The 16,994-nt window shown below is 36.5% G+C and overlaps 1 protein-coding gene across 3 annotated transcripts in view; it reads right to left on the minus strand.

Moving 5' to 3' along the window:
- Window positions 1–16,994, minus strand: part of TUT4 (terminal uridylyl transferase 4) — a 44,334-nt gene that overhangs the window by 20,425 nt on the left and 6,915 nt on the right. For 2 of the 3 annotated variants that reach the window (XM_014250766.2, XM_005521161.2), the window contains exons 2-12: window positions 14,943–15,616; window positions 13,099–13,262; window positions 9,597–9,713; window positions 7,364–7,541; window positions 5,137–5,225; window positions 4,249–4,300; window positions 3,635–3,704; window positions 2,573–2,699; window positions 2,011–2,130; window positions 1,410–1,631; window positions 1,084–1,258 (exon numbers count right to left, since the gene is read on the minus strand). In XM_014250766.2, the coding sequence (XP_014106241.1) occupies window positions 1,084–1,258; window positions 1,410–1,631; window positions 2,011–2,130; window positions 2,573–2,699; window positions 3,635–3,704; window positions 4,249–4,300; window positions 5,137–5,225; window positions 7,364–7,541; window positions 9,597–9,713; window positions 13,099–13,262; window positions 14,943–15,504 (1,876 nt within the window). In that variant the 5' untranslated portion in view covers window positions 15,505–15,616. The remainder of the gene's footprint in view (window positions 1–1,083; window positions 1,259–1,409; window positions 1,632–2,010; window positions 2,131–2,572; window positions 2,700–3,634; window positions 3,705–4,248; window positions 4,301–5,136; window positions 5,226–7,363; window positions 7,542–9,596; window positions 9,714–13,098; window positions 13,263–14,942; window positions 15,617–16,994) is intronic. The other variant, XM_088060135.1, reaches the window with a different exon arrangement.

A 16,994-nucleotide genomic window follows, 5' to 3' on the forward strand; every position in this document is an offset into this window, starting at 1 on the left:
CCATTATATTATGGCCAATTTCTAAAGTGGAAATCATAATAAACATACAAAGGCAAAATAAATAGAGGCCAGCCAGAACCTTTCTTCTTCCACTGAAGAACGATTGCCATTTCCCTTCAGAAATTAATTTGTCTAAGAGTAACATTAAAGATTTAAGGATTGTATGAACCAATCTCACCAGGATCCATTCTTAGTCCTTCCTAACGATTTTTAGATCAAACATGTTTTCCAAGCAAAAAGAGCTCCTGCATAGCTGCTATAAGTTTGCCTGGAAGATAGTACCAAACTGAGATTCTGTTACTTTACATGAGCTACAAACTTAACATTGAGGGGGGGAGGAAAAAGGCAAAAATGAGAAGCAAAAAAACATAAAGGAAACAACAACACAACCCAACAACAGCAGGTGTCAGAACCAGAATGCAATCTGGTTTTGTGAAATTATTTTTCACTTCTTCCTCAATGATTTGTCCTGTCACCTTACATCCCACATGTTGAATTAACACCTGCCTACTTTTTCTAAACTCTAGCTAAAAGTGATTGAAGAAAAGAATTGGGAGAGGAAATTAAAGTCACAGGAGTGATCTCAACATCCACTACTCAACCTGTGCCTCAAGAATTCATTGCTTGTTTTTCTGTTCTACTTTTCCTTCTCACTCTTCTTGTACCTTATTGACTCATCCTTCAATGTACCTCTGTACCTCATTCTCTGTCTGTATGATTGTCTTTGTCCTCTCCATCGCCTCAAGTGTTACAGATAAGCCACTTCAGCAACATCTCTAGAAAGTGTTCAAAAGTCATTATTCATGCTTTTACGAAAGTATCAACTTACATGGTTTCTTAGCCTTCCTCAAATACCCAGTTTCTCTATTCTTAAGGCAAAGAGAATGCCATACACTGCTCTGTAACTCAGTGACTTTCCCTGCTTTTTAGACAGAGAAGACTCATCTTTAAAGAGACTCTATTAGCTGACAAAATACATACATTTTAAAAACTTATTGTCTAGATTCTTTTAAGAGATTTGCAAGTTAAGCAAATAAAGATGCTAATGCAGATGACTGCAGAAGTGGGAAGGGATCAGCCTACCTTCAATGGCTATTCGCCTCTTAGGCCAGTTTTTATTCTCTCTGGTTAAGAGCTCTTGCACCCGTATGCTGATGACATATTCCTCCAAAGCAAATTCCAGTGTGTAAAACTTCAAAAGTTCCAACCACAGTTGCCCCAGTGAAACTTGGTGAGGAGTTTTGAATGCTAAGAGAGACTGAAAAACATGGACACAAGTGCTCAACTGCAATAAGAAATTAATACTCCCCCATTTTTTGTCCTCGTTCCATCCAACATCAGTGTTTAAAAATAAAAAAAAAGGGACGAGGACAAAAAATGGTTTTCAATTAAATGAAGTCAGGACTTACAATCCCATGTTTCTCTTTTGCATTGCTTTGGTTGTCCACTTCTGAGCTTGTTGCCTTCTTGCCACCACCCTTTTGTTGTTCAACTTTAGCTTTGCTCTCTGCTCCAACAGAGTTTTTTGCTGCACCATTTGTGGGTGGTTTGTACTCCCACCTTACAAATTCTTCATCTTCCACCCCTTTCAGCTGGTGGTCATCTGGCCTCTTCGAATCAAAGCCTTCAATCTAACAAAAATTAAAGTAGCTCTGAAACAAGACTGTATATAATACATACAACCAACAGTTTTCAGCAAATGTAACACTGACTACTGTGGTATTCATACCCCTCAAGATTAACAGATGTCAGAGACAGAAATTCAGAGAAATTCAGAAGAAAATCACTGCCTTTTCTCCAAAACACAGATAACACTATACAGCCTGCTATAAGTGCCTTTTAAAAAAGTCTTCAGAATCATCAATCATCATCTGTGTGAGCATTAAGTACCAATACATTTTATTTATAATTTTCTTTGGCAATCAAATTCTGCATTTTTATGAGGCTGTAGAACACAGAAATAATGCCAACAATTTAACAATAAGCTTATTATATAACCAAATCACTCACCCAATTGCCCAAATAGGATGGTAAAATACGTGGTTTTCTTTGTTGAAGAAAAAATATCACCATTAAGGCAAAGGAATATGAGGGAATCCCGCCTTCAGCCTGACAGTCAATGTGACAGAGCTGTAAGAGAAGAAATAATTACTTTTCTGATATAACACCAGAATTTTCATTTACAATCTATCATAAAAGGACAAATACTATAGAAATGTGAGAAACATACTAGAGTGAAACAGAAAATGCTGTATGTCAGAAACTGCAGTGGGCGTGCCATGCCACATACGGACAAAATACAAACTGTAGCAATTCATAGAGTACCTTAAGGAATACTATCATATATTATTCTTTTCAGTTTCACCACGTATTGTGATTGTGGGACATATTTTTGCTTCTGTCTAGAATTTCAGTCAGCTCTGAAACGTGTTATTGTACAGTGGCATCTCATGTATGGAGGTGGGGTGAAGCAGTGGCATAAAGCTCTTTCCACAAACATACTCTTGTACATTATACACTACATTGTACACAGTGCTTAAAAAGAAGTATTGAGGATAACTAAATAACTTACTCTAGCCCAGTAGCGGAAAGCCAAAACCAAGGGAATCAGGACAGGCTCCAGTTTACCAAGTGCAGCCAGCAGGTCAGTTGTAAGGCAAGCCACGTCATTCCTAGCACTAACTTTACATGTCAAACCACTGCAAACACAAATGCAGAACAGATAAAGGGTTATCACTTTGTGATATAGATGATGCTTGGGGCAGGGGGGAGGTGGGGCATCACACCCACTGTAATAAAAACAACCATCAGTGTCTCCCTATATAAGAACCTGAATTTTTTAAACAAAAGCTACAGAATGTAATTACATTTTCTTTACTATTAACTTATCAACTGCATCTAGAACTTACAGAAGATCACTACAGCTAAAAATATAAAACAGCCTTAAGAATTTGTTCATTTTTTGCCATTACTTAGTTACATTATATTGCACAATTCAATTGTATATATAATTGAAATTGTATATAAAATATATAATTTCAAATATATCACCTACATTCCAAACACTTAATAAATTAATTCTCCAGACCTGCTGCATATTAAGAGAAGGTAAACCCACAGAACATTTCCTTTAGCTTCTCAGAATAATTACTTCTATTCTGTTACAAACACAGGAAAAGACAAACCCCCTCTCACTGCATTTACTTCCCCAGAGTTTCAGTCCATACCTCTGGCCAGTAAAGAAATCATATTTCATTTAGTAGGTTGCTGCTTCTTAGGAATTTATTGAAACTGTCAGATGATGTGTCCTTTCTGGCCATGTGTATCGTATAAAATGTTTTTAAGGCCTTGGCTTAAAGTTGCTGGAAAAAATTTTAAGTAACTGAAAACCACCCCACTTTTCCCCCAGTTAACTAAAAGGAGAACAGTAAATTCAGATTCCTGCACCCAGTGAGTTCTGTGTAGCACAAAAAAGCAGCTCTCTTTCTAGATTACATTTCTGTGTATGAGCAATTCTCTCTTAATACATATGTTAGCTGAATGTTACAGCAATACTTCTTGTCAGGAAGGCAGGCAAGCAGATGCTGTGAACAAGCAGAGTGGCTCATTAAAAGCTTCTTTCAGTCACACATACCTTTTAACATCTTTGCAAAAGACAACAGGAACTTTGGCATGGAAATCCGACTCCACATCTGAGTAGACAGCTAAGCAATGAGGGAGAAAAAACACACTTTGTTTCAAAGTTTCTTACAGTTTTCCCAATTCTGTCTTTAAAATCATTAGATTTCTACCATGATTTTTCAGAACAACTCAAATTAAGTGCTGCATTGCTAAGCAGTACCAATTTTTTCTGGTTACTTTTGATGCTCACCACCAGTATCAGCCAGCCTGTGTTCCTGACAGAACCACGAGGCTTCAAGTTTTAGAAGTCTTGGAACAGCTCTCACTCATGTACATATGCAAGTGGAAAGCAGCTTTTGAGTTTGCTGCTTAGAATTCATCCTACAAAAGGTTAAATTTTTTTGTTCTGCCATCTGACACTACTGCCCCAACTTCTGGCAACCTGAACTGGATTAATGGGGTTGCCATTCTCTTGCTGCAGTTTCTCATCTCTCATTCACACAAGCACTGGTGCTCATAAAAATCACATTCATAAACCAATCAATTTTTCTAAGTTTACAGAAAAATTTGGTATAAAAACAACTAACCAGCAGAGAGAATGTTAAATAGAAATGAGCTATAACTCACCACTGTTCTTCAAGATCTCAAGCACCTGGATCAGAACATCTGGTTGACTCATCTACAATGACAAAATTAGAACATTATTGAGACTAATATTTTACTTTACATTTTATTTCAAAATACTTCAGTTGTAAAACTAGTAACTCTGTGTCCTTCAAAAAAGTGAGATCATGTGTCAGTATTAATGAAAAAGTTAACTGTCTACACCACGAAAACAGGTGCCAGTAAACCTCACAGTCAGCTTTCTTTTAGCCTACAGCTCTAGTCAACACTTTTGTTCTAGTTCTGCATTAACAAGATATATACAAGCACTTGCTGTATATTCAGCTATTTTATTGTCAATGTATACTACTAAAAAAGGACAGCAATAAAGAATTTAATGTCAAGACTTTCCCAGGGGTTTTTAAAGGTTACAATTTTAAAACACATGCAGTTGAGTGCCTATCAACAATGTGCTGCTAATATCACACAATAAACATGAACCAACAACTTCACCACCTAAAGAATGTCACTTTTATACCAAATTTTAAAAGGTGGGGGAGGGGGGAAATCAAAACCTACAAGAGCTTACAGTCTGAATCATGAACTCATGGAAGCACATTTAGTCAAGCCAACCATTTTCATACTGCTTCAGTGCTTATTCAAAAAAAAATAGAAAAAGCCTAGCATAATGTTGTCCAAAAACAAAAAAAATACACCAAAGAATTATAGTTATCTAACGAGCAGTGAAAACTTCCTCCACAGCACAGCTGGTATCAAATAAAAGATTTGATGCTTTGTGCTATTCTAACACCATGTGCCCCAAAAGAAGATGAAGGCAATGGAAGAGAAATAAATGTCGATGGTCTTGATTTATACACCAGTCTTAGTTAATAGAAGATAATATCTACACACCTTAGGGGGAAATTTGATATCGATGTTAACATCACTGGTCTTAAAAGCAAATCTAGTTAGACAGGAGCCATACATCCTCAGAGAACAGTCTGGAGAGAGAGAAACACAATTATTTAACAGTTAGTAAATAAATTTTTCTTTAGTAGATGATGCATACCTTGCTTTAGATATTGCACCTCATAAGTGACACTCCCAGATTAATGAACACTGAATCCCTTTCTCACTCCTGGGAAGGATAGGCATTGCCATAACAGCATCACAGGAAAACAAATAATTCAAATACTGTAATCACCAAATGTCCAATATTTTCCAAGCTGTTTTAAAGATTTTTTGAAATGCAGCTTTAGTTCTGTTTGTTTTTAATAAAAAATTAATTATGAAGTAATAATAACTGTCACCATCTCAGTGTAGGATTTTATATAACAGCTTTTGTTAACTACAGCTTGATTTCACTGCAGCATTTATCCAATTATAAAATTCTTTGTTGCCTCACAGACTTCTGTATGAGGCACCAATCTGTTTATTCCATCAGCAAGTTTCAACACACTGTTCATTACAAAATATGTTTATAAAGCATAACTTCAATATAGTCCAAGGCCCAGAAAATAGTGTCCATTCAGTGTTTTAGTTAATAGTTACCTGCAAAGATGCAGAACAGATCTAAATTAACTAGGAAGTACCTACTCAGCAATACTATGAGAAATGCCATCCCATTCCATAAACAATAATTTATCCCAATTCACAATGAAATTTTTGCAGATGAAAACTTTCCTAAAAGAGAAATTAGGGTCTCCCATACTTAAATTAGCTGAAAAATGAGTGTTTTCAATCTTTCCCAAATCAAACACCCTGTTCAAGCAGGATCAGCTAAATCAGGTTTCCCAGAGTGTGTCCAGTAGGGTTTTGAAAATCTGCGTGGATGGAGAGTCCACAACCTTTCTAGGCAACCTGTGCCAGTGTTCAACCACCCTCAGAGCAAAGAGGGTTTTTCTTGCATATTTTCCTTCATGTGGGTTCTGACCAAACTCATTCAATCAGAAACATCAACAAAATTACTCTAAAAACTGAAAATAGACCTTACACATACATAGCTTCAAGCCTATTTTCACTGCTTAGAAAACAGCCCTCCCAGAATTAAAGTCTGTATGGTTAATAATAATTTGCAATTTCTTCCAATGGCTTATCATAGTAGTAAGAATTTTTGCGTAGTTCTAATGTGATCTCAAGAGAAAATCATGCCAGAAGATCAGATGTTTTCTACACAGTGCATGAATTAAATTTTTCCGAATTTACAACTGAGGAAAACACATTCAGTAAAACATAGCTGGCTTTGAAAAGGAGAATAACAAACTGTCGTTTACTATTACAGACTCCCCTTCCATTACTCCTACACCTCCACAGAAGCTCATCAGTCCAAACAAAGTAACAATAATTTTCCTGAGTATTTATGTAAAAATGTTATGTGAAAAAGCTTTGTCTTATGCTTCCCACTATCAGTGGAAAACTCCCTGGAGTGCCAGAACAGAAGTTTGCACTAGGAGCCACTTACAGAGCAAACAGATTAGCAAACCTCCACCCTACAAAGCCCTATTCTATTCAGCACTTTATGTTTAAGGAGATATTTCATAAAGCACCTAAAACTAAAGCTGATGATCCTGCAGATAACAAAATCTTTCTTACTGCTGTATTTTTATAGAGCAAAGGGAAAAAAAGGTATTTCTAAAACAAATGGACCATATAGATCAAACACCTGATTCCAATATAGATGAAATTAAAAATTTAAAACTTTTTTATGGCAACAATTTTCTGTTCTGATGCACTGAACACCAAACCACTGTTAGCACAAAGTCAACATCACTGCAGCTCCAAAAATCTGATTTCAAACTCCTAGTATATTAACTGTAGGAGCTGGTTGGAAATCAATGCAAAGAAGCAAATGTCAAATATTCTTCTTGTTATGTTACCCCACCACTTTAAAGAGGATCAAGAAATACATCAGAAAGAAGGACAAATAAACACAATCAGGTTTTCCTCTTTTTGTACATTTGTTAATTATTTTTAAATCAACTGCCAGCCTGCATTAAAAATTTTGTATATATTAATATTGTACACTATCAAGATAATTTAACCCCAAATACACTCATTCACCATTAGTGAAAGCATAAAAAATATATGTAAAAATAATGAAAAATTTTCACCTAAAGCAAATGGAGAATACTATGAATACCTGGTAAGGGCTGTTGAATAATTTTCTCCATCTCATTTACAATTTCTTGCCGAATTCTGAAGTCCTCATCTGAGATGCCTTGTTCATTTGCTGCCTCGATGAGAGTGAAACTCAGAGCAGCCAACTGTGCAGGCGAGGGCGGGGGAAGCGCCCGCAGCTCGTTTTCTTCTTGCTTCTCCTGAATAATTGGTGGATGATATAAGTAAAAACTGGTATTTTAAGAGGAAAAGGCTATTTCTTACTGCTATATGATATTGGAAATGCTGATTGTTGTTTGTATCCTGACCAAACACTTCCAAAGGCAGCAAATCTGCCTGGCATAACTGGCTGATACAATAGTGTGGTCCCATGAATGAGAGCAGATGCTCAGTGTTTAAAACAGAATGTTGTTTCACAGCTGGCAACTGGGGAGGTAATCTTCTGTATTCCATTCCTGAACCACATTTTCTGACAGTTCTGAAGCAGAATTCATCCAAGAAAATAAAAAGCTGTAATTGTTCCTACATAATAAAAGTAACTGAGCTGGAAAAGTCACATGGAGTTTTTCATAGTGGATTGAAAGCTTTCAAAGGCAGAAAAAGTATTCCTAGCTCCAAGGGAACTTTGTAAGTTGAGTCCCATTACTGCTTAAACAGCTGGCTCCAGAAAGTAATGGATTTAGTGCACCCAATACAACAGCAAGAACATGTCAGATGCATCAAGTAATTTGGGACTCATGTCATTTGGGACTAAGTACAGCAACCCCTTGTTTCACGAATTCATCAACTTCATGAAAAATATGACTGAAAAAAATAATAACTATAAAATATATAGGCACTGAGAAAACACAGTACAGTATGAAAACGTTTGTTTAGCTCTAGGCTGCATCTCTCAACTCTCCTGTTCTTATCTGAACAAATTTAGTGTAAGAAAGAATATGAGCATCTTTAGAGCAGTATTTTTTTTATGTCACCACGTTAGGATTTTTCTGGAGTTGGGAAACCACAGCTGCTGCTGAGTTTATTTGATTGTCATGTATCTCACAGAGATGTAAACAGGAGCATTTTATGAAGTGGCATTTAGGACAGTTACACAGGTATCACCATGATGTTGCACACAACATAAAGCTATCTGGGGTAAGAGTTAAAAAGTGAAACTGCTCCCTGTCCTCCAGAACTCCATTCAGTGCTAGAGAAACCTCATTGCTCAATTCTCATCTTCATGCCCAGATGAAAAGCATGATAAGGAAGCATTTATAGATCAGTCATAGGGCTGCCTCATTTTTTAAAGCATGATGCAATTTAGGAGACAGTGAGAGAACCAGAATCCTTTACAAATAATCACTGACCATAATGTAAAAATATTACTTTCTGAGATTTAATGGATTCATGGCATTTGGAGTCTTCCAGGTGATGACTTGCACACGTTTTAGAATTAGAGCATTAATGAAAAACAGAAGTATGGCAAGAAATCTATGGAAACATATGAAAGTAATTTGACTGAATTTTGAGGAATGGTTACAGAAAGAGGAATTTTAAACATCTAAATCACAAAATCCAGCATACTGGGGAATCTGTAGCTCTTCACCAGCATTTACAAAAATGGGCTGGCAAGAAAATCTGTGCACCTTTTATTGGATTTCTTGCATGTAACAGCTCTTTAGAACAAACCATAGCCCCGTGGTGTCTGATAAAGGAACTGGTTTTCTCTTTGTAAGCCTTAGAACTGCTTTTCATATTAAACACATTAATAAACCCAGGGTGATGATGAGTGAATAAAATCCTTCCCTCCTATAACTCCTCTAAGCTTCACAAGTCAGACAAAGTAAAAATAACATAAAAACAATATCCCCAACCCCAACTCCAATCCCAGTAGGTCTTGCTAACAACAGCATTATTTTCAGAAAACAGAAAAACTGAATATATTTTTATGTAATATATATTTCTCACCTAAGTTACCTTGCATTCTGTTATTAGTATGATGAACTGCTCACTATTCAGAGACACTAATTCAGAAGCAATGACCAAAAATGTCCTTTCCTCTCTGCCTGGACAAATCATTAAGCCCTTCCTCTTAAACAGAAAGCAGAAATTTGTTGATCTCTGCTCAGTACACAACTTTCACCTAAATGAACATGATCAAAGAAAACAAACCACATAACAAAAAACTCCCATATATTTTAATTTAAAAAATAAAATAAAAAAACAGAGGAGGAAAAGAAAGAAAAAAAATAGCCATAATTATGTTAACTTACCATTATATTTTTCTTATGACGTTTTTCCTTAATATGCTTGTGGGCTCCCTGGATATTTTCAATGTGGACTAAGCAGAGTTTGCATAGATACTGACAGTTGGTGTATTCTGGGGAACGCTGAGGAAAAATTGCCATAGATTGAAACAAGTATTTCTACCAGTAGTGCCTGAAAAACTCAATTCTTTGATTAATAAATTGTATTTAACTATTATGTAACACTTTTAATGTGAAGGTGCTTTGCAAACATTAGGCAATCTTCAAAAAACAAGCAGAAATGGATTTTTATCTGTATGACAAGAGAGCAGAGTGAGGGAAAGAAGTGAGATGACCTGAATATTGCATTTCTCTGTAAATTTAGTGAAATAAGATTAAGGCTGAAGACTGTATGCTTCTTAAGGCTGACCTAAAGGCCAGTAAGCCATTCACCTGTCAGGTGAAGCTTTTAATTACTGGATAAATCTCAGCATCCCCTGGCCTTTCTCTGCTGAGGAAATGGCAGCAGCCCAGCCATGTCCAGCCCTGCTGTCGTGTCACGGTGCTGTCTGCAGGGAGCAAGGGCAGCGGCTCTGCCCCTGTCAGAAAGGGCGCGGCCAGGGGAACACAGCCACTTCCGAATCACTGCGCTCGGCCAAGGTGCCATCCTCCAGCAAGGGCTGATGGTATTCCACTCTGATGAATACTCTGGGATGCTCAGAATTGGAGACACTTGCAGAAAAAGCACCTTTTTGTACAGACAGGCTGGCAGAGATGGAGTACACAAATGGAGAGTGGCCGCCTGGGAGAGCCCTAAGTCTGCTAGAAGTCAAACCTCCAGGGATGATGGGGAAGAAAGGAACCTCTTTTCCTAGGGTCCACGAGGGGATACCATGGAGTTTATTCAGCCAGGAAACCATTAAGACCTGCTGGACTAAAAGGCAGAAAGGACTCTGCAACGAGAAGGGCTTGTTCCCAAATACTCCACTTTATCTCTCTCATCCTGCAATTGTATTTTCTTGCTCTAACAGATCACAGCTACAGAGATTGGAAACCTTTTGAAAAGCTCACTGCAGAGACAAAAGGGCTCAAAAAAAACACAACCACTTTACTTTTTCTCCAGACTTTTAGACTTTTCCAATAACTGGGAGAGAAAAAAACTACTTTAACATTTTCATCCTAGTTCTAATATATCTATATTTACTAAACCCAAAAAGTGTACTGAAAAGATCAGATGTTTAAACAGTGACACAACAATGAATGAACACCATTTTAAGACACAGAGGTGGACCGCTGATCAGTTAAACAAATCTGACTTACCATATGGAGACCTAAACCACTGTTAAATTTGGGCAAGTTTTTCCACTTACTGCTTACTGTGTTTGACCTTTTGCTTTAGGGGAAAAGAACAACCAGTCTGATACCCTCCAACTACAGAGTAAATATAAATTTAAAATATTGTTTTAATTACTAATTCTCTTTACCCCTATTTTCTCTAAGACAGGTATCTAGTAAGAGGAAATTAAACATCCATTTGGAAAACAACTTATAGACAGTTACATCTGGCTACCAGTGAAGATTCCAGTATTTGATGCCTGATGACCGAAGTAGGTAAAAAAGTATTTTACCATTCTTTTATAATAAAGTGAGTATCAGCAGTAAAAGTACTTTTGAAAAAATATATATTTATTTACGGTATTGATCCGCAGTATTCTGCTAATAGATGTTGCCAAGGAAGGCTGAATCATGTAATAACTTTTATTTTGCCTTTATTGTGAAGACTTTTAAAATCATCTAATTATGCTTAACTCAAATGAAAAACTCAAATTAACAAGACAGAAAACTTACAGACTACTACTTGTGTAAGATAGATGCACCCAAATAAGCCAGCTCTCATGAAGTTTGTCCTTGGATACTCAAGGAGCTAATCTATAAAAGAGCCAGTTGTATTTTAAAGAACTCACAGAGAATGGGAAGATTCCAGATGATCAAGAAAGGGAAACTTAAGAATATCTTTAAAGGGCTAAATAAGATGAGCCAAGGAATCAGGCACCAGTCAGAATTAGCATTCAGAAAAATACTGTAATACATTTTTAATAAGCACATAGGGAAAAAAGAGGTCAGAGGTGACAGACAACCTGGTCTGCTACAAACAAATTGCACTAACCCAATCTTAGGGTTGCTTTTTAAAAGATAAGTCATAGCTCTTGAAGAAGCGGCAGCAGACATCGTACACTTGCCATAGTATCAGTCTCAAAAGGAGACCATAAATACTATCTAAATAAAGAACAGTAAGGTGGGAGCAAAACTGCTGAGAGAACTGTCCTCAGGGCACTTGTACCTAGAAGCATGTGCCAAGCATTCTTCAGCAAGGGTCCTTGTGGGGGCAGAAATAGCCACACTTTTGTTGAAGAGGTGGGAAACGCAACAGAAGGTGTGCTGACTATAATTGCAAAAGATATTAACGTGGAAGAGGATACAGAAGATGTAAAACGACAAAAATTCAGAGATGACAAAAAGTTAGAGAAGTGGAATAAATAAGCTTCAACTAAATAATATCAGAGCAAAGTATCGCTCGTTAGGTATTATAAACTGCAAAACATACAGGGCTGGAAACACCTGATAGACCAATTCTTAAGGAAAGGCAATGGGAATCATTGCTGCTCCACCTATAAGCCAACATCCTACTGCTGCTAAAAAAGCAGAGAACCAAAACAAAAATGCCATATTTCAGAGATATGAAGTCAGCTTTCCTCTTTATATGCAAGACTTCAGCTGAAATTGCATGTCCAACTTTGAACACTGCTTACACACTGTGTGTCTAGAGAAAATCAACAAGAATGAATCAGGAACTAAAAACCCACAAGACCAATGAACAAAGAGAGCCTAAAAAAGGTTTGACTGCAGGAATGGGAATGATTTTCCCATGTGCAGAATGGTATGAAAAAGAAGTAACAAACTTTTGGTTATTTTCCTAGGACAACATATGAGGGATTAAAATGCTTCCATTAAACATTAACAAAAACTTCAGGGTTACCTACACTAATTTCAACATTTGTTTCACTAGAGATAATATTAGAACAATTTAGGTGAACATTTTCAAGCAGTCATTTCCAATATAGAGACTGGGACTGGTGAGAGGTAACACACTAAAGAAAGCTCAAGGTTCTTTTCAGTTCTGCATTCTGAGTTTCCACAGAATCAGGCCTAAATCTTATAAGATAAAATCTTATTTAAATAATACTGGAACTGTAAACCTTCAGGTCTAGAAGATTTTAAAAATACTGTTCTGCAAAGGCTACATGTGTCACAAAAGGAACACTAAGTTTCCAATCCATATCATCTGCCACCATGAACAACTTAGTCAACTACTGGAGACAATATCTTAGATCAGAAAGTAACTCATTATTAAGAAGAAAGAAACAGAAGCAGCAGGCTGTAATAGAAATACCACCCAACCAGAAATATGGTGATGATAATGAAAGAGGACACACATTTTCTTTTTTATCTGATAAATAACCCAACCTACTTTTTCAAGTCGGGAGATATAATCTCTTTCCAGACGTTCTTCAGCTTGTTTCAATCCTAGTTGCTGTTCAACTGTCAGATTAGATTCATCAATAACACCAGTGTTTTCTAAATAATCCGCTTCCAATGTATGTTCTTTTGTTGATTCAGAATTCTTTATTTTACCTAAAGCAAGAAACAGTTATTTTCTTCAGAGTGATTCAAGGAAAGGAAAAGTGAAAATTAGAGTACAGAGCAGCTAAGAACCAGACACAAATTAGAGCTACATTCCAGTTTTTTGTCCAAACACTGGCCAAGATCACCTTATATATTAAATCATTCCAGTATGTTAACCAGTATTTTAAAAAGACTTCAGAGACTAATCTGCTACTAAGAGTGCTGTCAAAAACGCAAAATGAGAAGGTAGATTAATTCTGTGTTTCAGTCAAAAACTCTGTCTCTTAAAATTGTTCAAAACAAGAAAGGGTTTTGTCATCCAGAACAGAGTAAACAAGATCTAAATGCCCTACTGTAAAAGAAACAACAAATATTAGGCATAAAGTTATTGTACATAACACATTTTGTTAAGGAAGTAAGTCAGAGAACTGCCTCAGAGAGGTTCACCCAAACGACCTTACGGAGCCAGTCGCCAGGCAATCCCAGCCCTGAGCCTGGAAGCTGCTGGGGTCACACCTGAATGCTCCGTGACACCTCTTGCCCACAGACAGAAGCCACTGAGCTCTGCAACGCTGCTGCTCCCAAACTCAGCCCAGTGCCACAGGGCCAGTTCCTCCACATGCCTGTGCATTGGTCACAGGCCACTCATCTCCACAAACATCCACAGCAAATTAGTCCAGTCGCTTTTATATAAGCAAAAGTGAAGCTTATTTGGGCTTTGTCTTTTCTTTTCCTTTTTCTTTCCTTTCAAATGAGATCAGTGCCCCCAGACTAGCAAGGAATCAAAGCTGAGTAAGTTTTCAAGTCCTGGTTTCTCAGTGACAGATGGTCCCCACGGTACATAATGGTGGTCTACAAAGAGCCGACTGATCACAGGATGCTGCCACTTGAACTTGTTTTTCCTGTTAAACACTATTAACACAGCTAAAAAAAACCACACACTTTATTATTTTCCTTGTATTTCCATAGAAGCAACTGCTGTAGCTGTGGGAAATACTTCAAACAGAAGGTCTACACTGGCTGGCATCTTAAAACAGCATTTTCATGAAAGAAAAAAATGCATTCTAAAGAAGTGTGAGCTATGGAATTAACCTGGTGAGACAAAGCTTGATCAACATATTTAGTTTTGACATTGAAAAATATGTGTAATAAATACAGACTCATAAGGGTAACCACTGATGGATGACAGGTATTCCAGAGCTCCCCAAATGAAAAAGCCACCTGCCAAAGCCTACTTTAAACATTTTTAGTAAGAAAAAGAACACAATGGTCACAGAAAAGAAGTAAATATTTCCCCTCTACTGATAATAAAAACTTTTCTTGCCCATTTTCCCCCTGATCTTTCTGAAAAGCAGTAATAACTGGCATTTCCCTAAGTGGCAATGATATTAGGAAGGGTTCCCCCTTCATAAGACACTAAACTCACAAAATTGCCTAAAACCCACGCACACTAAGTAGCTTACAAAGATGTTTAGGTCTTAAGCATAAGAAAAAAGGACAGCTATTATCATAATCTCTTGTTCTCTAAGCAATATGCTTGTATTAACATCATGTTCTCTCTAAATGCAACCAGCAACTTCGTACATGCAAAAAAAAATAACACGAACAGAAACATTTCAAAGCCCATTTCAGACCATCAGCAATTGCACCAGAAGAAAATGGAATAAGGCAGCATTAACTAATACTCACTGAAGTCATCAGGCTTATGTTCCATTTTTCTTTGATCTGCAGCAGTCTTACCAGGATCACCAGCATGATCAACACTAGTCTTCAAAGTATGAACTCCCACTGGATTTTCCAGCACCAGTTTCCCTTTCTGAGTAGCTGTTAAGTTTTCCATACTGATCCCATTCCCTGAAACTTGGGAGCCTGGAGCATTTTCTCCCACTGGCTGGGGTTTTGTCTGTTTCAGGTTTTCCATTGCTGATGATAAATTAGAAAATTTTTTTGCTTTTCCATGACTTCGATCCTGAACACTTGATCCCAAATCTTTAGTTCCAGGAATACAACTATTTACTTTGCATGATTTATTTTCTCCTTGTTTTTCAGAACAAACATCATTTTGTTTACTTTTTCTGCTGCTATTCCCACTTGGAGAACTTCTCCCAACATCCTTCACAGATTTGTCATTTCTATTATGCTTATAATTTTGATTAATTGTAACTTTGACTGTTTTGCCTTCCTCACAGACAAGACGGACAGACTTCCTTGGGTCATGATTTCCATTCTTTGAGCTCTTGGCCTCTTCCATTATAGTGAAGACCTGCTTCTCCTGTCTTGAGACCACTTGAAGTGCAATTCTTCAGCAATTTGCAGTTGATTTTAAATCCTCTGTGCAGGCAAGAATCGTAGCTGATTGTCTACTGAAGAAATAATAAGACATTTTTAAAATTAAGGAAAAAGGCTAAATCTCTCTGTAGACAGCACATTAAATAAATGTCCTTCTCTAAAGGAAGGTGTTAATATTAATTATTATAGAAGCATATTGCCGCCACAGGCAGAAGTGCATTTTCACAATACATTCCAGTATTAAAATAAAACACATGAAAATTTTGATCATTTTGATTTGTATTTAAAAGAGGAGGGCTATGAAGAGACAAAAAAATGGCAGAACATTCTAAAAAACACTCAGTGATAAACCTGCCAACAGCTTGCTTTTTTCTTCCCTTCCTATTTCTGGCTATCTGAACAAAAACAAGAGCCAAGTTGTCTGCAACTACACTGGGAAAAAAATAAAAAAAAATTAACACATCTAAAAAATATCACTCAATAAACACACAGCTCAAATTAGCCACTAGAGAAAACTAATTCAGTTTCCAGCAAGCAAGCTTCATTTTATTAACTGATTTAAAAAAGCATTTAGAGATATAGCTTAAAGTATTAATAAACCTGACCAATCACCCGCAACTCCTATTCTCATATAAATTAACTGCCAGCAAGTAAGTAAGATTTTTCGTAGGAAAAAAACCCCACAAATAGTAAATACTTTGTTTAACTGCAGATCAACTTTCCTCATCTAAACCTCAGGCCTTTTGGTGGTATATGATCATCTGAGATTTAGGCTGGAGACAACTCAAAGTTTGTGTTTCCAGTGGGAAGAGGCTCAGCACAAGTTGGTCTGTTTGCAAGGAATTAGTCTTATTAATATAGAAAATGAAGGCAAGAATCTACAGCAAGAACTTGGACTTTTTTTCTTATAACAACATTTAGACAGTAATGAAAACTACAAGAATGAAGCATTAGACAAAGAAGAAAATTATTTTTGTAAAACTATAGCAAAATATGGAATGCAGAGTTTCTCTCTTTCCTGTTGTCCAGTTGCATATTTGCTAGGTAAATGCATGACCCATGGAAGTTTCTGGGTTTTAGAGAACCCATCACTTATCATTTAGTGAAGAAAATAAATAATAGAAAAGTCTATGAATTACAGCTATTAAAAGTATCACAACATACTTTTGTACCTTAAAAACAAGAACCAAAATAAAGGATCAGATTAAAATGACTGCTTATGAAAAAAAAAAAAAAAACAAGCAAAAAACCCCTTTCTGAAAATTATCAATATAGAGTATTTTTTTTTAGGCTATATAATACAGTTACCATCTCTCATTTTAATGAGACACAAATCAGAAAATACTTCAGGACACAAAGCATGTACTAAAAATGGTTATCTTATGTCTCTATTGAGATAATTGAAAATACATAAAAATTTTTTTCACTTTCAAAAGTGAAAAATCAAAGAAA

The sequence above is a fragment of the Pseudopodoces humilis genome, chromosome 10 (assembly GCF_049639895.1).
Source record: "Pseudopodoces humilis isolate 2021_Gansu_Grassland_sample_001 chromosome 10, ASM4963989v1, whole genome shotgun sequence".
Lineage (NCBI taxonomy): Eukaryota > Metazoa > Chordata > Aves > Passeriformes > Paridae > Pseudopodoces > Pseudopodoces humilis.